We start from the raw sequence: 21,868 nt of genomic DNA, 5'->3' as shown, positions 1-21,868 counted from the left end.
CTTGTGAAATCATCAAGTAAAATCCAGATACTGTTACTCTGACAACCTAAGTACCAATACTTTTGAGAGTATGCTTTTTGAAATTCCAAATACATTCAGCAGGTTCGGGAACTGTTGTTTTGTTTTAGGAGAACCTCAGACTTCTCTGCTTTTCTTCTGTAAGAAAACTCAAAATGAGAAAGAACACAGAAAGGAAAAATGATGGCACAATACAGTTATCTGGAAGTTACCAGCCCTCTGGAAATGTTTAGCTTTGGGACTATTTTTTATCTGATCTATTTTGACAATCCCCACGTTCCACAAAACGAACAAAAACTTGAAAAGCCTCTCTCAAAGGCGGCAGAGCAATACAGTTGCTAGCATTCAAGTTCGACTGAGACAGCAACTAAAAAGCATGCTCTTCTCTGCTGATTTTTCATTAATAATCCCAGTTGCTTAATGCTTAACTCTGGAAGCCAAACTGCTTTCTATTTGTCACACTCTGTAGTCCCCAAAATAGTTATTAACATAGCCTGCAGGCCAGTTCACTTTCATCTCCGTAAGAGTTGATAAGATGCACACCCTGTCAATATCCTACTGAAACTTCACGAAACCTGATTTATGCAAAACTTTAATGCTCTAATCTTTGCTACTCTATTATACACTGAACTTGTCAACCTAACTCTACAAATCCATTTCCTTTTAACAAAAAAATGACAGCAGGTATTAGTAAAGCAGAACATTAAGAACATCTAAATATAAGCACTTTGCCTGAAAGAATGTAAAGATTAAAATGAATGAATGGGGTAAAACTATTTTCTTTTTACTTGACTGATCTACACAGGCTCACGGCCTGGCTGCTTCAGCTCTGGTGCTGCACATCTGTGTGTGCATTTGCTCCTCCAGAAGAGCAACGGGCTCAACTGAAGCTCGTGGAGTGGCTTGGAAGGTTTTACTCCTCTTACCCTCCTTCAAGCAGGCTAAGCTCAAACCATTACGGTGATGGAGCGCGCAGGAACTCTGTACGTAGTGCTGGATAGTTTGGAAACTGGAACAACCCCAGCAGATCAGATCACTGTGGTTGGGGCCAAAGGGGATCGCTTATTGATTATTCCTGCCAAATTCTCTTTAAACAAAAGAGCCAGATGTCTTCACTGCAATCATAGCTCTCAGTCTTTTTAGATTAACTACAATGCAAACGTATTCCTCATTTAAACTCATACCCACACAGTGTATGTTAAGTGTGTGTCCAGTGGGAATACAATATGAATTTAACACAATTTTCTTTAAAAATACTAGAATTTTCGCTTGAATACAGTAATTACCTTTGCAAAACTCTTAAAATATAGTTGTAGATTAATTTTTACTTTGAAGAGTTATTATGATTAGTCGAATTAGCATTGCAAGTGTAAAGCCAGTGTTCTATATCATCACCTTAATGACTTACACTGAGCGAAGCATCCCCACATGGCACATCCTCAGAGGCCTCCAAGAGGAAGGTCCTGCGGCCAACGCCCTGGGCTGAGGATCAGGATGTTGCTCCAGCTCATGGGTCTGACAAGCCTCCTCTTATTTTAGGCATGGTACTCCCTTTCATCCTCTCTTTAGTTCCATCAGGGAGCTCAGCTGTGCCCATCCCACTTGCCCAGTTAGAACTGACTAGGTTGGACTTTCTCCTTACTAGCACGCTGTTTAGGAAGAAATCCATTTTGTTCTTGCGGGAGTTGGCCGGCTTGATCTGATACAGAAGGATTTCAACTGATGCACTAGAGCTCAAGTACCAGAAATGGAGTCAAAATTTCGTTTGTGGTTTTTATTCCACAGGCGTTAAGTCACGGCCCGAAGGCAACTGCAGCAGTACTGGGCCAGGGCACCATCTGCCTCCAGCACGGCTGCACGGAGGTGCCCGGGGACGGGCCCGCCATCATCTCCTTGGCTCTTCACCTCTGCCTCTTGTCACCAAAAGCCTCTTCCTGAACCACCTGTGGGTTTTACGCCATCTCATCTTCAAAACGTCACCACAGCCCCCCCCCCCCCTCCACTTTTATTTGTGGCCTCTCCCACCACGCCCTTTTCGGCTGCTGCAGGGAAAAAACACCCCTCTCCTTTCAAAGCTTCTTTACCGCTTTTATCCCGTGTTTGACTGCAGCCGTGAGCCGTTCTGCCGCGGAGCGGCCATTTTCACACTCCCTAAGCTTTAATGCAGTAACTCCGGCACCCGGGTTGATGAACGGGGAAGCTGCTGCTAAGCGGCGCTGCGCTCATCTGTGTAATTTCACCACCAATTAGCAAATAACGTCCTGAGATCTCTGACTGGAGCGGGGGGGGGTCAGTAACACTTCCTCCCCCTCACCTGACAGGAGCCCTCGCGCCGCCAGGGGGCGCCCTCCCCCCCCCCCCGCGCGGGGCGCTCTGGGTTCCCGGGGGGCGGGAAGGGCACCCGCTGGGCTCCGAGCGGGCGCGTTGTACTTCACACCAGTAAACCCTCTGCAAAAAAAAAAACAACCAGCAGGTTTGGGAAGCAATTCCAAGGTGAGAGAAGAAGCCTCAGGGCTGCGGCACACACAGGGGTGGGCAGATGTGCCGGGGCCCCAGGTCCAGGGGAGGAACACAGTGAAGGTGAAACAGCAGCACTGGGGCAAACCCACCGGTGTCACCCCTCTAATCAGCTGCCGCCACCCCCTCCACACCGCTCTCCAGAGGAAGAGGCCGGGGCCGTGCTTCAGCGCCCGCTTCTACACAGGTGGGTGAAAGGCTTAAAACCTCATGGGAAGATGCGACGCCTCCCTCTAGCGGGTTCTCTTTTTGTGGCCGTGTCCATGGAGAAATGGCTTTATAAGGCTGATGAGAAGCAAAGCATCAAGAACTACATATACTTAGTCCGAGTTTAACACAACTCCAACGCCCACAGCCAGATTGTCACACACCATGGAGCTGTTCCTGTGCCCCACCAGTGAGAAGCAGCTCCCGATCCTGCCAGTGACCCCGTGCTGCAAACGTGCCCCAAGAGGCACAAGCTCAGACTCCTCAGCCACAGCAGCATTTGTCATGGAGAGTTCGGGGTACGAGAACCACAGGTAACGTCTTGGTTTTCCTTTCAATGCTTGTGTCTTACCTTTATTAAAGGTGTTACAGAACAATAGCCACAGCATGCTAGTCTGCTAGCAGAGAGGGTTAACAGTGGTAGAGAATGGAAGCAGATAAGCAATTTGTTTACAAATAGTTAAGTTGTTCTCTATTCATTTTTTCCTGTTGGAACAGTGATGCTCATTTAAAAGGAGTGAGAGAAACTGCCCCTGGAGGAGACCAAAATTACATTTTTTCTGCAAGTGATCCCAAGCTTATGCTTCACAGACTCCTGAAAACTGTTTGGAAAGTGGAAAGTTAAGATATCACTGTCACTCCAGGAACTTTCTTCCTTTTTGCATAGCTGTCGACATAGGGCTTCCACAGCTTATGGAGAAATCAACAGAAATCTTTTACCAAACATTAGTAAACTTTCCTTTTCACAGTAGCATTGAAAAAAGCCGTATCTTGCTCAAATGCATCAGACCCCGCAAGCTGAACAATCTACAGCTGTAGGTTTGATTCTCTGAACACATTCTAGTTTCCAGCTTACAGCAGAACCAGTCCAAAAAGACAGAAGTTTGTTTACTTGGCTTCAGAGGACCTTACAGTCAGCGAGGCAAATGTTACTAGGTCTGCACTTTGAAGATACAGTGAAGAAGTTTTACTCATCCATCATACCTTTTATTTTCTAGTATCAGTACGTGATCATCTTTAGGGAAGTTGAGGGATAAGAACTGAGGAACATACCAGCTGCACTTTACAGATTAACAGCCACAAAAATAGAAAGCAACTATACAATCTCTGGGTTTCACAAAACTAGTTTTCATTTGTAACACTTGACGCAACAAGATTAACTGCAACAAGTGAGGAAGCTACTTCTGTAAAGTGCTACTTTTGTTAGAAGTGGCTAAAAAAGCACAACTACAACAGATTTGGGTATCTGGTGGTTAGATTGTCGATGTCCTCCAAATCTTTCATTTCAGGCTCTGTGTTTTTTGATGAAGTTGATGAGCCCATTTGTTGAGCTATCATGAGAGGTCACTGGAGCATCTGACTCCAGTTCAGGCTCAATTTTCTTGGCAAGTTGTTTTCCAAGCTCAACTCTGCATTTATAAGAACAGAAGAAGAAAGAACAACAGCATTAGTGCTAACAACTTACAGTATTTGTTATAAGCCACTGATGTTAAAAATAGGCGTCAGTAAAAAGCAACTTGACAGTGAACACTATAACAAATGTTTTGCCCGTCACAAATCACTGATGAAGTTATTATTCAACTCGGTGCCATCCATGAACAACTGGAGTTCTCACAGCTGCTTAGCTGAACAGACAGCTCTCAAATTACAGGATGTCTAAAGAGAGAAAGTTTTGTTTTAAGAGTCAAGTAGAGCCTTTTCCCCTTCAGTACTCGTTTGTGTTACACAGCCTGCCCCAACGCAGAGTGCATTCAGCTTGCTACCGTTCGCTGTTGAACATGACATCACTCCGCATACCCATCTGGAGCACCAAGACAAACAACAGCTGAGCTGCAGGCCTGGAAGCCTTCCCCAACACTACAGCGTGCTATCCAGGAGTTACAGCCACCGACAGGCTAAGAACCTAGGATATTCCAACAGCTGCGAGAAACTAGGCCGGCTCTACAGCATCCCCATATTGCATAGTTACTTTTGGATGCCATTTTACATTTTGATGTGTTGCAGTCAAAGCTGTGCTTACTCATATCTCACTCCTGATTTCAAAGTTTATAGCAGACATCAGCCTTTGTTAGACAGTCTTCCATTTTCAACTTCTACTACAATATTTTAGCTAAAGAACTTGCTGTGGTAGCATAGTTCTAAGAAAACATACACAAAGACAGACCTAGCTTTCAGCCTTTAAGAACAGAGCTTGGTATAAACTGCTAGTCAAGGCCTGTAGCGCAAACTTTCCTCTTCCAAATAACCCCTCACAGCATAGGCAGGTTTCACCTGAAAAAATCTTGCTTATTTCCCAATCCCTCTTTCTCCTGCATAAGTCTTCATACAGTATGTTGTACAGTTAATATTACTACAGATTAAAAAGAACATGATTAGCTCCTGATTAAGTCGTCTGGTTTTGAAAGTGACAAACTCCTCATAAAGCTGCTGTTCTCCACATGGAGCTCTGCCCCGAGCATGGTCACAGGCACAGCCTTGCATTACACCTCGGGCTCCTATATATGAAGGCATCTGCCAAGAATGTTCTTGTATCTCCAGTATAGGAAAATTAAAAGGCGGTCAGTCATTTAACAGATGCCATTCAAACTGCTTAATAAATGTTTCTAGAGAAAATAATTCTTCTTTCCCTTCTATAAGGGAAATTATTCTCCCTTTCTAATTCTCAAAACATGTATTCAGCCTGCTTGACTATTTTACTCGTTATTACTGGCTCTTTTCTGCATTCATAGTATTTGGTGGGGTTTTTTTGTTTGTTTTTGTTTCATTTGGCTTTTTTTTGTTGTTGTTTTTTTTTTTTTTTTTTTTTTTTTTTTTTAAGTCAAACTACACAGAGGTCCTTAGCTAAAAGTTGTATCTACAAAGTCATCATGCATGGCTGAACACAGATACATAGTGACTTCTACCCAGAAAATCTGCTTTTATTTAAAACTATCCTGTAATCGTTTGCTTTATGTGTAAAAATTTCTTTTTCATTGTCTTTTCTCTAAAATAGTCTTTTTTTCAGATTAAAGAATACCACAGTCACTAAGGATACAAGAAACAGATCAAGGAGACTTACCCCCACTGGTCATAACTGTTAATATCCCAGACAATTCCTTGAACAAATATCTTGTGCTCATACATGGCTATAAGCAGAAAAAGAGATTTATCAATAAACTTTACGAGAAAGTCTTAATAAGCACTCACAGATGAGAGATCTATTTACTTACCAATGATGGCTCCCAGAGTGAAGGGGTTGAGTTTTGTAAACATGATGGAATTGGTTGGTCGATTTCCCTCAAAGACCTTTCAAAACAAGAGTTGCATTGTTATCCAGTATGTTGCAAAACTCACATCAGGAACTTGTGGTTTAGATTTTCCTTAGAGCCCACATTGGATTATTTGCAACTACAAAATCCTGAAAGCTTTAACAGCTAACAATTTCAACCATAAAATTGTATCATTGTTATGTTTTATTACAAACGCAATGGCAAAATGTTATCTCCCAAGCACCATTACTGGCTACTGTGAGCTACAGGAAGAAATATGATACAAGTCAATATCCACAGGGCTCATCCTTTCTGAAATGCCCCAAAAGGCTCAGTACACTTAGCAAGAGTGCCATTCACAGGCTGCTCCACAAGAGCTGACAAGGTAGAACCTGCAACACAACCTTCACAGCCGCCAAGACAGTAGCACTTGACAGCCACCGGAGGGCACTGCCCCATTAGCAAACTCCTCCGAGCAGCGACCAACACAACGCCCCCACCACAGACACTATCTAACCAGGGAGTGCCGAAGCCCGCTTACCTTATGGGGAAGGAGCTTCTCCAGAGCATCTCCACTCAGTCCTGCCGCTTGAAGTTCCTTGCGAGCTTCATCAGCAGTCTTTCCTTTCATCAAGGCCTCAGTCTGAGCAAGGAAGTTGGCCAAAAGGATCTAGCAGGTAACAGTAAAAACATCAACTCAAGCTACTGTTTCTTTAGCTGGAATAGCAATACCTAGTGCTCAAATCAGCATACCACATACCCATCCCTACCTTTACAGTAGTTCTTCGTTTCCTATTCTCTGCCTAATGTTAGCTTGCAAGCTCATGTGTGATTTTGTCCTACCTGTTACACTGAAGATAAACTCCTACTGTATCTACAGTCAAATGAAACCTTTTCTCCCTTTCTTTTGCAAAGTCATGTTCTAAAACTTTCACCTATACTTGGGAGTTACTTGACAAAAAAAAACAACCCACACAACACTGTCACACAATTTAAATAGCACTTGCAATCTGAAATTATTATGAGATTGAAATTTAGTGAGGAAACATGTTATTTCTAAAGCATGCAGTAAGGAGTAGACTGGACATGTTTCTCTCTATGGAACTTAAAATTGTTAGATGCGGTTCACTGAAAAACCTTAGTTGGATGATACATTAAAAAAAAATGGGCTGGTTAAGAAATATCTATGCGTAGAAAGCTATCACCCTAGCTGTGCCAATATACTCACTAAATTTTGTCCTAGAGTTTAAGACTTGCAACAGCATCTGAGGCAGTTTTCATCAGCTCTGAGAGTTTGCTTCTTCCTACTCTGCAAGAATTACACTCTTTACAATTCCTACAAGGACTTTTGTCTCCAAACACTTAATTGCTCAACTCTTTCCAGCCTCAGTAAGCCAAGAGGCGACACCATTGATCTGCCTCAAGAACTGTGGCCGCAATTTCAGGAAGAAAAATACCACTGTATTACATGTTACATGTAATTATAATTTAGATATTTTCAAACCTATTGTGAATGTTCACAGAGCCTATGCGTATAGGTTCAAAGGCACATTTAGAAGTCTCACACACTGCAATACTGAACAAGCTTCGATGCCTTCAGCCACAAGAAAAATATAGGTGACCCAGACAAAGAACTTATTACCTTGTGATGCAAGCCATTTCGGACTGGATGCTGGGTCTGGACTGGGATCAGAAAGTCACAGGGAATCATGCGAGTTCCTATGAGAAAAGCCATATTAATAACCCTACAACAGGAAAGTCTTAGAAAAATCTTCAATTCTCACTCCATCTTCAGAGTTACTGGAAGACTCAGCCACTTTAAAAAGCTTTTTAAAAAAGTTTTTTTTATTAACAGCGGGGGGAGTGACGAAACAGCACAGTAGTTTCAGCTTCAGTTGACCCTCCAACCCTCCTCACTGTAGACTTAAAACCTGCCTCTTGTAGCCTTCTAAAGCCACTAATAAAGCATACATTGCTGCAGTGCTCTATCTTGTCTAACCAGGTAAGAGCCCAACCTCTACACCAGTGTCAATTCTACAGACTCTCGCAGCTTTGTAGACATTCAGAATTTAGTTCCAAAACAAGGTATTGAATAGTTCCAGTTTACCTTGATGAATGAGCTGGTAAAAAGCATGCTGCCCATTGGTGCCAGGCTCTCCCCACACAATCGGGCCAGTACTGTAGTCCACGCGAGAGCCTTTCTTGGTAATGTATTTGCCATTAGATTCCATATCACCCTAAAAAAAAAAAGAGAAGGGGAGCATCACCTTTCTCATAGAACCAGTTTCCACACATACTTCAACTAAAATGAGTGCTGTTTGTTTATGGAAACTTTGTAAGTATCAGGGATATAGCCACTTAATTTATGGACACCAAGATAATGGAGGTCTGAGGAAAAAAAAAAAAAAAAAAAATCTCTAACTGAGCAAATAAGTTGATATCAATCTTGGCACCAGTCTCATTAGGCCCTTGACTACATGAATTTAAGAGATTGCAATTTTAACCTACAAACATGTATTCAGGTTCTAGAACCACGACAGATCATAGATGCATACATACACATTTGCCTCTTGAAACCTTTACTCCGTCTGAGCCTTACCTGCTGGAAGTAGGCAGCAAAGCGGTGCATGTATTGGTCATAGGGCAGAAGGGCATGGGTTTCACATCCATAGCAGTTTATATACCAGACCCCCAGCATGGCCAACAGAACAGGCATGTTCTTCTCCAGTGGGGCAGTGTGGAAGTGATTATCCTATGTGAGACAGAGGAAGAGAATTACACTTCTGATAAAGCAATCATCATCCCTCCCAGCTCTTCAGTCGTTTTTATTCTTGTTTTGATGCAGAGTGAGCTTCCCAAGCACAGTTGTTTTATTAGAAGCATTGAGAGGACACAGGGAGCTGAACTTCAGAAACTAACCTGCCTTCAGTTATCTTACTAACAACTCTGTTAAGAGGAGCAGATCCAAAATAGGCATCCCACACTCACCATCCAGTGGGCTCCGGCAAGCAGGCTCTCAAAGTTGTCAAAACCTAATAATGGAAAAAGTCAGTTTGTATTTACTATTACAACTCAAACTTGATTTTTCTTGTAGAGACAGTCATAAAACAGTTGAGATGCCATGTATGCAGCAAGGCTCCCAACTGCTAATTGAGTTTAAAGTTTGACTTCTCCTGTGTCCTGGTTTGAGGTAAAACAGAACCAATTTTGTTCAGTAACTTCGCTTCTTAGCTGGGCCTCTTCTAACAACTGAAATTTGCATCACAGAAGACAGATGTGTTTTGTTATGATTAAAGCCTGGACTTCAGAGCAAGTCCAACTCCATGAAACATACTTCAAAAACCTTTGCCAAAAATTCCGTTCAGGCAGAATGAGCAACTGGAAGGAAACCAGGCTCTGTATTAAAGGCTACACAGTCTTCAGCAAGTTTGAACACTTAATCACTTCACAGCCACAGTGGGAGCGATATTGCCCCAAAACCAGGGCAAGGCTAGTTGGTCACAGGAGAAACGACTGTAACAAGGCCTTTCCAAAGGAAAAGGTTCATTCTGCCCCTTCCCTGTTCTCTTACCAATTCACCCGATTTTTCTTTGCTCTATAATAAGGGTATTTAAGTCACCATTCATTTTCACCGATTAGTAGTTTCACTAATACCATCCTTTCCTGCAAAGCCAGAAATCCCGATTCCTATATGGAAAAATGGAGGGGAAGTGTTTGGCAATCAAAGCAGCAGCTCTACCTATGGTCTGAAGCCAGCTTTGGGAGATGAAGGACGCCAGAGCAAGTAGTGCAGATAGACTGGCATGTCAGCACCCAGCATCAAATCTGTCTGACAGCAGAGATGAACAGTTTATTGCAGACAAAACAGTAAGTGTCTGGCTGAAGTTTATTTTGCTGTTCACATAGTCTTTTCTACACATGACAATTCCTATTCATATCATTCCAAAACCACCAAAACCACTATTTTTCTTCTAACCTCAGTCTAAGGGAATTCTAGCTTTTATTTAGAGAAACAAATGACATTATGGTTTCAGACTTTAAACATCTGAAAGAAGCGATGAGGGAACAAATGCAAGGCTGCTGAAGAGCCTGCTCACCAGGAAACACCAGTTCTTAGAGCTCTTTCACTTCACTGTGTACTCTCCACCTGCATCAGAAACACCAATGCTACCCCGTAACAATACAACAAGTAGGTGGGGATCAATTTAGAAGATCTATGTTTGCTCCACAATCAACTGCAGATAGAAACAGCATTCCTGTATCATCAGGCCCTCTAGCCTAGAAGAACAAGTACTGGGGGCAAAAGGAAGTAATGGGAGAAGGAGATAGTTAACAATGGTAAGCAGAGCTCGCATGCAGAACTGACCCTACTCTTCATTAGTTTAGGAATGTCAGCTATAAGGTCTAATTTTCAACACCAACACAGCTTTACATAAGTCAGGCACTTTTGGCTATGCAAGTGACTAAAGAGATGCAATTTCACTATTTGTACCTAAGTATGGTTAACTTCCAAAATTGCATTTACAGTACTAAAATCTCAACATTTCCACTGCATTAAAGATTGTTTTTTAGCACAAACATCCAATTACTCAGAGTAGGTTGGGTAAAATAATATTTGCCCCAAATCTGATCCACTATTATTAATGGCTTCCATCGTTATATTCCCAAAGCAAACAGATTAATTCTTGGCATTAAGGAATACCTACCGATATGCAGGGCAATGGAGAGACCAATGGCAGACCACAGAGAGTAGCGGCCACCAACCCACTGAAAGCAAGAGATTGGTTTAGACAGAAGAAGTGCAAGGCTTTTAAATTCATACTTATTCAAACTATTAGGAAATAGCAGCATGTGTTTACACTATTTTCAGCAAAATCAGTATTTTTTCTGGTGCTAATTCACTACACATTATATGGCATGGTCAAGGGAAGCTGCACCTTACAGTACTCCCCTAATGAATCCTTAAGTATGCGTTTTTTGATACTTTAAAGTTATCCCACTTGTCTGACTAAATAACATCTGTTGAAGCAGATCCCTTGACGATTCCAGTTCGCTTCCAAATACTAAATTTGCACCTTGTATTCACTGCTTTCCTAATATCACTCCTCTATAGGTAAAGCCTGCTTCGGCAAGATTATGACACTACCTAGGGAATGGCAATGCTCTAGGTAGTTTCTAAATGGCAGCTTTAAAATTTAGTTTGTCAGGCCCATAGCCAATGAGACATAAGCCAACCTGTTTCTGATTAAGTGTAAGGGCCAAGACTAAGGGCAGTATACTTAAAATATGCATCTGCTACAAAATATCAAGTTAGGCTCTCATTTCTGATGTTTGACCTTTACAGGCCTAGATTATATACAGTAGACCCCAACAGTCAAATGTCACAGCTTATAATAACTACTTACACAGAGGAATAAGCTAAGGCTTGTATCTCCTGTTACCCAACAGCTGATTAGACAGCCAAGAACATAGAAGGCTCCTGCTCAGACCTTTGACTGCAGGATTTTAATGGAATGACCAAGAGACAAGACTGTTTTGCTTGCCTGACATGTTCTCTATTTGCCTGTAGTTATGAGTTCTCAGATGTTTCAGTACAGAGACTACAACTACTATAGTTGTATAAGTGTTTTGGCAGTTCCCTGACATTTAGTTCACATTTTCTGCAGCAAGTTAGATTATTCTAACAGTTAACATCTATCACAATGTTACACATTTACTTACATCCCAAAACTCAAACATGTTCTCTGGGTCAATTCCAAAGTCTTTAACTTTAGGCTAGAATAAAAAAACATGTAAGAACACCATAAGTAAAACTGACATTCTCAAAAAGCTTTGTCTAACAAATAGAAAACACAAGTTGGATACTTATTAAATACACAATTCCCCAATTACATGCTCAGTTTTAAAAATACATAGCATCCATCAGAAAAAAGTATACCTTCATTTCCAGAGATCACTATCACTACTCAGTAGTCTCAAATAAAATCACTGACACACACTCGTTTTCTGATCGGTCTAAGTGGCAATATAGTTAGATGGACATCACATTCAGTTTACATTTAACAGAACCAGACTGGAAGAAAGGAACTTCACACCACCGTACCCCCACAGCCTCTCAATTATTGCAGTCTTTTTCTAATTGCTTGGTCTTTCTACTTCATACTTTTGCATGAAACACCATATCAGGGTACATTATGCTCATCATACGCTACAGATTATTTACGCAAGCTACCTGCATCACTTCAGCACGTACTTGAGTCTAGAAGAGTAATATTTGTTTACATAACTGCATTCACACACACTTAAGCAATTACAGGTAACACTCACTAATAACAGGACAGTCATTTCAAGCCTAAGAGATCTTGATTTCAGATTTAAAGCTCTACCAGAAAAACCACAAATCTCTAATGAATGTCCAATCTTGCTACAGCTCATTACTCTAGAAGTGATTAATTTATTTTCAGTAGGAAAAAAGTGTTTCCTTTCAAGATGAAAGCTAACTATTGGTATTCACATAATGGTGTTTTAAAAGATAAGCTTCCTTACTGGATTTTAAAATGAGGCCATCTTAAAGGTACATAGGAAAAAATAAAATAGATTTGTTGTACTTACACCATTGGTAGACAAGGCAACAAAATGCTTGGCCACAGCTGAAGGCTTAATAAAAACAGATTGTTAGATCCAGAATGTAATTATTTTGGTTTCTGGTCATAAAACCGATCTGCTACCATTTATATTTAAACAAATACTGTTGACTATCATCAGTGATTTTTGCGTTGTCAACTTGAAATCATCTTGTGCACATTCAGTATGGGATCTGGCAGCATGCCTCTCCGAAGGTAACATTCTGATAACATTCTCATGAAACCCTCGGAAAGCAGTCGCTACTTAGAGCGGCACACTATTTCCTTAAGAGTATGTTATCAGTTTGGAACATCACTACCACCACTTTGGAGCAGACAGAGTTTGTTGTATATGTGCTACCCTGCCGGCTGGGGTCAAAACATCAAGACAATTGAAGTACTGATAAATCTCAAGCTCCAGATTTAGACTTTGGTCTTTCAGTAACTGTTCTAGTGAACAAAGACGAGTTGTCTGCAACAGGAGTGTAACGAGGAATTTCAAAGCCCAGCTTTCAAACTAAGTACAGCTACCATGACTAGAACAGGTTAAAGACCACCTTAATTACCTGAGTAGGCAGTTTCCACCTTTTTCTTTTAAAGGTTAGAAATAGGAGAGAATGAGCCAAACGCATGGTTTCTATTCATAGCACAACCATCTGCCATAGAAATTGCAGTATTTCATTCCAACCATGGCTTCATTTCTAGTTTTTTTTTTTTTTAAAGATTTCCCAAGAATTGGAAGGAAACACCACATAGACACCATATTCCTGGATTTCCATATCAGTGGTTCCACCAACTTATTAGCCAGCTCTAACGCAAATACTACACTCTTACTTGGCAGGCAGGATTTGGGGGAACAATGCATGACAACTATTTATGATGAAAACTGGTGGTTTTATCAATTTGATCGAACTTAACCTGTCACTAACCACGAAGCACTGAAACGTTCTAAGTACAGCATTTGCTGAGTGATACAGCTTACATTTGGGCAGCTATTGGCTCCACTCCAAAGCACACAGAATGACCAGGGAGAAACTGCACAACGGAAAGCTGTTGCATTCTGTTACATAACATATTAGACTTACATCATTAGCAGCATGCAAGAACCACTCTTTGGCCGTTTCTGCATTGGTGATAGTTTCTTGGGTGGTGAAAGTCTGCACATCAGAGAACAAGGAAGTATGTAAAACAGTGTCCTTAAAATTGAAACAAGTTCAGGCTGCTAAAACATATGTTCCAAATAATCAGAACAGAGTGATTCTAGATGTTCATAACAGACAGCTGCTGCCAGATTTCAGCAAAAAAAGCTTATCAATCCAGTGATTACTAGCATTGCTAGATTTACCTATCTAAACTAGCATATATCTGGAATTGGAATAATTATTCCCCATTTCCTACCTTCCCTCCCTCAAACTGTTATGCAAAACCTTGAGACTGAATTTTTCTACTTTAGTCTTTCACTAAATACGAAGTTTTACCGTTCAACTGAAAAGGAACTAATTGAGCCTCAAAACAGGATAACCTAGCTGGATTGTCCTCTTGTTCTTCAATTCCTACTTTTCATGTAGGAACACGCATTTCTGCTAAGACTCCTGCCATAATTTTGTTATGCTGATTAGACAAAAACATTTTCCTGCTTCATGAAGTGTGCACAGAAGTTCAGTCATGCAGTTTTGCAAATCTCTACCACCATTCTGATTTACTCAACCATCAAAATTTAGCTTTAAGGATGAACACTAGACTCAACCTACTCTCACCCATCTCCCAAAATATTTCATTATGAAACACAAGCCTGTTATGGAAAACAAAAAAATGCCATTCATCCCCCTCCAAATATATCCAATTATTTAACTACAGTCTGGCAAACAGAAATGGAAGTGTTACTCTTTCAATCTGGCAGTCTTCTAAGCCTTTGAACCGTGATCCTTGAACTCAATTATTCAAAGTGACCATTAGTATTACTTTGTGAAGTTTCCTTATTATTCCATAAGTTGTTGCTCGGCTGCAGTGTTGCCAAGATAAGATAATGAGCACCACCGTAGCACATAGCCAGCATTACACACATGTTCATTTGTTGCAGATTCTGTCTTCAACAGCAAAAAGGTTCTACTGTGCTTTACAAATGAAGGCGACCCAAGTTACGTAATTATGGAGTTTGCCCTTATCAGTTTCCTCTGCTAAGACAGAAGTGTTCCTCAAAGGAAGGTAGCAGCTAGCAATTATGTTTACAGAATAAGCTATTAGCGAGGCAAGACTTAAAAAAAAGGCAGGTATTAAGTCTGTATTCAGAAATAAATGTCACCTTCTAAACTACCAGAAGGCTATCTTTACCTCTTTGTAATTAAAGAAGCTTAGGAAAACAGTATAAGTTATTTAGGTAAAGATATTTTGATATTACCCTAAAACAGAATGAAGATTCCCAAGCTACGTGCAATTCATTAATGCAAAACAAAAATGCAAAAACCAGAAAACTGTTAACATGTAATACTGTACTTAAGACAAAGGACCAAAAGCAACCTTTAATAAAAGTAAGGAATGAGACAGTGAGGTCTTGAATTTCAAAGAAATAACCACATAGGATCCTATATTCCACCCTGTCCTGGTTTGAGTGACACAGGACTAATTTCTCTTCTAATACTTGGGAAAACTGCACTTTTAGAAGACTCCAGTGTCTGAACTTGTGAAAATATTTACTTTACAGCCAGCTATGGTGCGTGGGTCTCAAGGTCTCAGTGTTTTCAAGCTCGCCAGGTACAGGGATGAGGAGGAGAGAGACTGGGGCACTTGACCCAAGCCGGCCAACAGGATTATTTCATACCATCAACATCACATTCATTATAAATTAGAAAGTTTGCTGCGAAGTTCTCTCTCTCCCTTGATGGCTGCCATCCTGAGAACTTCAGGTCCCGGTGCCGGAGCCCTGAGCCCTTCCCTTCCTCCTGAAGCTGTAGCGCTCACGGTGTCCCACATTTGCTGTCCACTGTTGGGAGTGCACAGCTTCCTACTGATATAATTGGCTGAGTATAATCTTTGCATATTCTGTATTGGTGTTGGGATCAATATCAGTTCTTTAGTGCTGTTAGTGTTAATTATCTAATTTTATTCTATTAAATCTGTTTATATTTCAGCTCCCTGGTTTCCTTGTTTTTCCCAATTTCCCTTTCCCAGGTGGGGAGGGGTCATCGGGTGATAGAATGATTGTCTAAACAACAACAAATTGTTATGGGTCTCTCAAACTATAACACATCCAGAGAAGCACAGTAAAATAAACTTTTGTGAATAAGGCTTAAACTTGCGTTGACTGAGAAATACACCCTAGACAACATGAAATTGCTCATGTTTCTTATTTGTTGAGGTTAAGTAATTTTCAGCACTTCACTTCTGGATCACCAAGTATTTCAGTAGCAACACAGACCTGTACTGCAAGTTTAGGATGAATCACAATAGACCTGTTTACAAATAGCCCACACCAGAAGTCCCCGATTTAGATCTTCCTGTGGACAGACTTCTATTCTGACTGAATCTTTTACAATCAGACAAAGTTACAGCCCAGTGCTTGTATTAGACATACCTTTGATGCAATGATGAAGAGCGTAGTGTCCGGTTTAAGCTCAGCCAGGGTTTTGGCTATATGAGTACCATCAATGTTGGATACAAACCAAACACGAGGGCCTCCCTTGGAATATGGTTTCAGGGCTTCAGTTACCATCAGAGGGCCCTAGACAGAAGTAACAATTAGATTTTATCTTCATTGCAAGCATGCACACACACACAAAAAGGTGTGGAAGACGTATACAAGTCAGGAGCTTACCAAGTCAGAGCCACCAATCCCAATATTGACCACATCAGTGATTGCCTTTCCAGTGTACCCTTTCCATTCGCCACTACGGACTCTCTGTGGAAAAAAAGTAAAAAAAAAAAAAAAAAAGGTTGTAATGACTATTTTATACTTACACTAAAGCAAGTGATTCTAACACTGAGAGTAGGCTGTGTTTTCAGGTATTGCTGTAGGAAGTCTCTGAAGACAACTTTCAGGCTTCTAGAATTTAAAGCCTACACTCCAAGCTACTTTCTTAGTTAGACATTTGGTTATGTCTAAGATGACACTCCATTAAGTGTTAGAAGGCTAATGCACATATTTAAAAGCACACTGCAAGATCAAACTCTCCTTCTGTGTGGACTACTATAGTACTTACTACAGAGTGTTGGCAAAGGCAAGAGAAATAAAGCGAAAAATGAAAGAGTCTTGGGCATTAAACTATTTGCAACAAATATTTGCACGTGAAAGGGTTCTTTAAGCTTCTTTAATTAGAGGCAATTTGCTAACTAAACTGCAAGACATTAAAATATGAATAAAGCCATGGAGATAGAGATTTATTAGCAAGCCAAACGTAGAAAAGCTTTTCTATTGCATGTACGTTTTGCATTAAGATTTATTTCTGGGCTTCACCTTAATCGCACACAGTACAGGCTTCTGCTCTCTTCTTGCTGTTTTAAGAGTTACTGAGAGTTCTGACAAAGTTACAATCATCAAGTAACAGCAAAACATAGCATTGAATTTTGTCCATCATGTACCACCTATGCATTACATTTGTTCCAATCACAAAAGGAATATTTCTAGTATCATGCACCCTTCTACGTACATTCCCCAACTCTAAAGCAATTTTTCTACAAGTCACTTGATAGACATCTGTAGGGAAGAAGAGCAGCTAAGTTATGCCTTTTGTTTTTCCAAACAGAAAATTCATTTTTAGCATACACCATTCCTGTGGCCTGTAGATGATGTTGGCCATACTTTAAAAATTCCACCTGCCTAAGTCAGCCAACTGAAACAAGCATCTTTTGTTAATCTTTCCAGAGGAACTGCTTATGATGATTTTTATTTTTCAGAGAAGATACATCTGCATGGAAAGTGATATTCACGAGCTCTAATGATTGAAACCATCCAGCAATAAAGAGGGCGACACCCATGAAAACTCATGTTTTGCACTAAAATCTTAATCAGCTAAAAACTCTACAGTGGAAAACAGACCATTGAATTTCTGTGGCCACCCAATTCTTACACTATCTGAAGAAACTACCAAATTCAGACCAATTAGTGTCAGTTATTGTGGTTTTGGCCTTTATCCATTAGGAACTGGACATAATCCAGGCTCATTCTGTATAGGGTAACAATTATGAGTTGGCAGAGATACTGGCCACTACCACCTTTGCAAGACAATAGCAACCAAGCAGGTCCAGTTCTTCACAGCCACATTTAAAATGCACTAAAACTATTCAGTGAGCTTTTACTGATTAGTTTTATCACACAAATTTGACTCTGTTAGAGTGCTCTATGACGTTCTTCAGAGCATTTCCTCAATTGATCTGACAGATGCCTTCATTTTAAAGATGCACAGAATAAAAGAACAGTTAATGACGTTTGAAGATAATGGTTAACTGCTGTATTTAACTAGGGAACAAAAAAAAAAAATAAACCCTCTTTTACATTGCTAAAGCTACAAACAGAACAGAATCATAAAGGAATCCAACCTAAAACTGGAAGAATTTTAAGAAACTATTTAAGTAGAGCGTAATCAAATTGAGAGTGAGCTGCAGGCTTCTACCTCTCTCCTGATTTTACACTAATTTTAAGAGGCAGTTTCTACTTGATAGAGTCAAGTAGTTGGAAAATTAGCAAGAAGAAACAAGGCAGTATTTGAACAGTACTTAATGATTTACAAGGCTTCTGAAGTAAATGCAAGATTACCACTAAAAGAGCAAGATCTAGAGAGCCCATTAAAGAAAAACCCAACTGGGAACAGAGAGAGAACAGTGAATCGTAGTAAAACCAACTCCATACTTGAGCCAGAACTATTATAAACCTCAAACAAGGGCACAATAACCCATGTGAACCAGCCTAAATCAGTGCTTCACAATACACGGGTAAGAACCTGGCTGGGTATAGAACAAATATATGAGAAATAAGCTATGGCGGTACTTTATACCTGGCAGAAGTGTTTCATTTTGTCCAACACTTTGTTTACTTCTGGAACAACATCCTTCCCATCTACAAGTATTGGCACATTGGAACGATTTCTCAGAGCAATATGAAGCACAGCTCGATTCTGAAACAAGAAGGGGGAAAAAAAAATGAAGCTATTTCCAAACTATTTCCAGGGGCCTCAGGTGCCTGATCCAGAAGGTAGTACAATCTTCAAAACTTAAAAATCTTTTAGACTAACTGGAATTAGTAGAGCAGTAGTGTGTGTGTGTGCGTGCGTGCACATGTATATACACACACTCACCACCAGCTATCTAAATCACCCTCTCACTTCATGGAATCAATGCAGAGGGCTTACAAAAGCATATAATACACAAAGTAAACAAACAGCTTATTTGTCTACTTTGAAAAGAAAGCTCAAAATCCCTTGAAAAGCATTTAATATTTGAGATTTGGAATTCAGCAATATTCAGTACTCCACGATCTTAATTATTTTGGCATGCTTCAGGTTGAAGTTGTTTCCTATTAATGACAATATTGAAAATCAATTATAATAAGCGGCCAAAGTTTTCTCTGGCATTTCCTCAATTATCCCGAGTAGTCCATTTCATATAGGAAGAGACAAATATGTATTTAAACATTTGACAACAAGGAATACAATAGCCACATTATTCTATCCACTGCCCACAATTAAACATTGCCTGAACACTTGCACACCAGATATGTGGATGGTAGTTGTGTTATGAGGGGAAAAAAAGATAAAATCTGTTAGCATGCACCATATTATATTAATTCTCCAGTCATACACAAGTCAAAGCACTGAAATCTGGCCTGTGATTTCGCCTGTTCAGGAGCTTAACAGCTTTAATTTAGAATGAAGGAGTTAGTCAATACTAATGAACAAATTAAAAAAATTAGTCTGCTCTACCTCATTGTTCCTTGCTACAATGAGAGGCATTGTGAGACAAAGACAACACAGACAATATGAACTGCCAAGTTACGATTTAAATACCAAACGCTAATTCAAAAATCATTGAGTTTGCAGTTACTGACTTGGAATACGAAAAAGCTCTTTCAGTTGCTAATTATCAAAGCGTACCCACTTAAATTTGGGGTGATCAGGGGCATTTTTTTTTTTTTTTTGCAACACTCAGCCACAGAATGGTATTATTTGCTAAATACTGCTCACTATCAGGCTTGAAAGAAGCTTTGTCTTGATCAAGAGAAGCAGTCATATTTGACCTGATGTCTACTGTTAAATAGAATTATTTTCTAAATATTGGGCGGGCTGCGAAGACTGTCCCCATAACAAGTGGTGAGATATGAGTTACCTTGTAAGACACTGTCTTTGTGTCGTGTCAAGCTGCAAGTTTTAACTTACCTGGGACAAACACCTGGCAATTACATGCTTGGGTGCACTATAAAGAATTTCCACATAAGCACACACCATACAGCCAATGCCTGCAGCACCAAATACAGACAAGTCTTAAATACTTAAGACAAATAGCTAAAAAATGTTCTAAATCAGAACAAGAGCAGCACACAAGTCTGTTCTTGCCATTAAGCAGCTCCCTTCTGTCTTATTACTTTAGGTTTATTCAGTCATGCTGTTCGACAGCACCGTGTTTTTAAGGTCTCATAATTTCACATTGTCCACATGCTCATATTCCAGAGCCAAATCAACTTGATTTGATATTCTATACAAACCAAAAAAATGAAACAACCCAAATCTAATTCCAAGTCAACTTCTGACTGATAATAAAAAAAAGATGTTTCTAGACTCATTGTGCAGTTAATTGCTACATAAAGTTGCTGTATCAAGACAGTAGCAAAATAGGGAGCTAGCAGCAGAAGCCAAACACAATATTATTAAACTGCATTAAATTGCATCCTTCTGAGAAGGCTTCAGCTGTTACATTTGCTCTCATGTAGACGATGAAGAGTAACTCCATAACAGAGTTACTATTAGAGTCAGAAACAGGCTAACCCTGTAATAATTTGTGTCGCACAAGGCTAGTGGGAGGCAATGTCTGAGAAACCAATCCTCCAGGCAGATCTATGACTTATCGCCCTTTTTCCCCTAGCTAGAATTACATCTGTGAATTGAAGGCATTAATAGAGAAGGAAGAGGAACCATTTCTCCAGTGAAGCTTTATCCATTTCCGTCTTTGCATTTTTGCAAAGATGTAGTATTCACAAACAGTACAATGTCCAACTGCTGAGTTATTTTAAGCAAACAGCTTGTGCAACAGCTAAATCAGTCAATAACCAAGTCAAAGGAAATACTGATTTCTGTGAATTTACCTCAAACATACTAAATAGACATTAATATTTAAGGCAAACTAATAAAACACACTATACTGTTGAGTGTCGAGCTTTCATCCTATTTCTAATTTCAGAAAAAGGTACAGTTTGGTTTCCTGTATGTTTTAGTGAAGATTTAACCATAATTACAACCTTCAGATCTACAAAATGAGGAAGATATTCATCCTCTTACTGAAATGGGTGGCTAATTTCCCAAGATGGTTTATAGTCTCTATTGTTTAACGTACCCAAAGATAAGTACCATCAACAACCCAAAGCAGAAAGTGTTACACAATCCTCACTAAAACTTTGTAAGTAGTTTACTATGCTTTATGAACACTGACATTAGGCAAAAGCATATAAGGGATACCTGGAATGCAATACTCTGTTCCATTCCCTTTGCAAGATCTAACTCATCTTCCTCTCTACAAAAGAGGGAAGAAAAGACAAGAAAAAAAAAATGTACCACCAAAATCTCAAAAAAAAAATATTAAGATGTGTGTTGAAGGGAGGATTGAATAGTTTTATTCACACACATTTTCTTCTGTCTTTTTGTCAGAGCTGTAAAAATTTCTCATGTAAGTAGTGAAGCAAACATGTACAACCACTCAGTGTTTCAGAGTAGCAATTAGAGTAGGTTTTCTCAAGACTTTTCTTACACAGATGCACAAATGTCCATAATATACAGGCATAACGGAAGGAAAAGAACCATGGACAGAAATAGCCCTACCTCAGTGAAGTTGATCTTCTCCCCACTGAACATGCGCTCTCTGGCACTTTCCACACCCCTTGACTTTGCCTGAGAAATGTAAAAATAGATTCCTCTTAAAAATAGTAAGAAGGCAACATGCACTACAAAGGTCCAGCTACATAAAGAGTGAACATTTACCACATAAGACAGTGAAACAAGAAATATGGTATTAGATTAAAAGACCCACTAGATTCTAGCTTAAAAATGGATTTTCTTA

At 39.9% G+C, this 21,868-nt stretch overlaps 1 protein-coding gene across 2 annotated transcripts in view; it reads right to left on the bottom strand.

The window, feature by feature from the left end:
- Positions 1–3,068: 3,068 nt before the first annotated feature.
- Positions 3,069–21,868, bottom strand: part of GPI (glucose-6-phosphate isomerase) — a 32,400-nt gene continuing 13,600 nt past the window's right edge. For both annotated transcript variants that reach the window (XM_082489315.1, XM_082489316.1), the window contains exons 3-18: positions 21,631–21,699; positions 18,601–18,720; positions 16,425–16,508; positions 16,185–16,331; positions 13,699–13,770; positions 12,603–12,647; positions 11,712–11,765; positions 10,697–10,757; positions 8,979–9,022; positions 8,590–8,742; positions 8,098–8,227; positions 7,633–7,709; positions 6,532–6,660; positions 5,952–6,027; positions 5,801–5,867; positions 3,069–4,151 (exon numbers count right to left, since the gene is read on the bottom strand). In XM_082489315.1, coding sequence (XP_082345441.1) covers positions 4,028–4,151; positions 5,801–5,867; positions 5,952–6,027; positions 6,532–6,660; positions 7,633–7,709; positions 8,098–8,227; positions 8,590–8,742; positions 8,979–9,022; positions 10,697–10,757; positions 11,712–11,765; positions 12,603–12,647; positions 13,699–13,770; positions 16,185–16,331; positions 16,425–16,508; positions 18,601–18,720; positions 21,631–21,699 — 1,452 coding nt within the window. In that variant the 3' untranslated portion in view covers positions 3,069–4,027. The remainder of the gene's footprint in view (positions 4,152–5,800; positions 5,868–5,951; positions 6,028–6,531; positions 6,661–7,632; positions 7,710–8,097; positions 8,228–8,589; positions 8,743–8,978; positions 9,023–10,696; positions 10,758–11,711; positions 11,766–12,602; positions 12,648–13,698; positions 13,771–16,184; positions 16,332–16,424; positions 16,509–18,600; positions 18,721–21,630; positions 21,700–21,868) is intronic.

The sequence above is a fragment of the Vanellus vanellus genome, assembly GCF_965231255.1.
Source record: "Vanellus vanellus genome assembly, chromosome: 12".
Lineage (NCBI taxonomy): Eukaryota > Metazoa > Chordata > Aves > Charadriiformes > Charadriidae > Vanellus > Vanellus vanellus.
The sequence above is the reverse complement of the archived record's forward strand: the minus strand, read 5'-3'. Positions and strand labels throughout refer to the sequence as shown.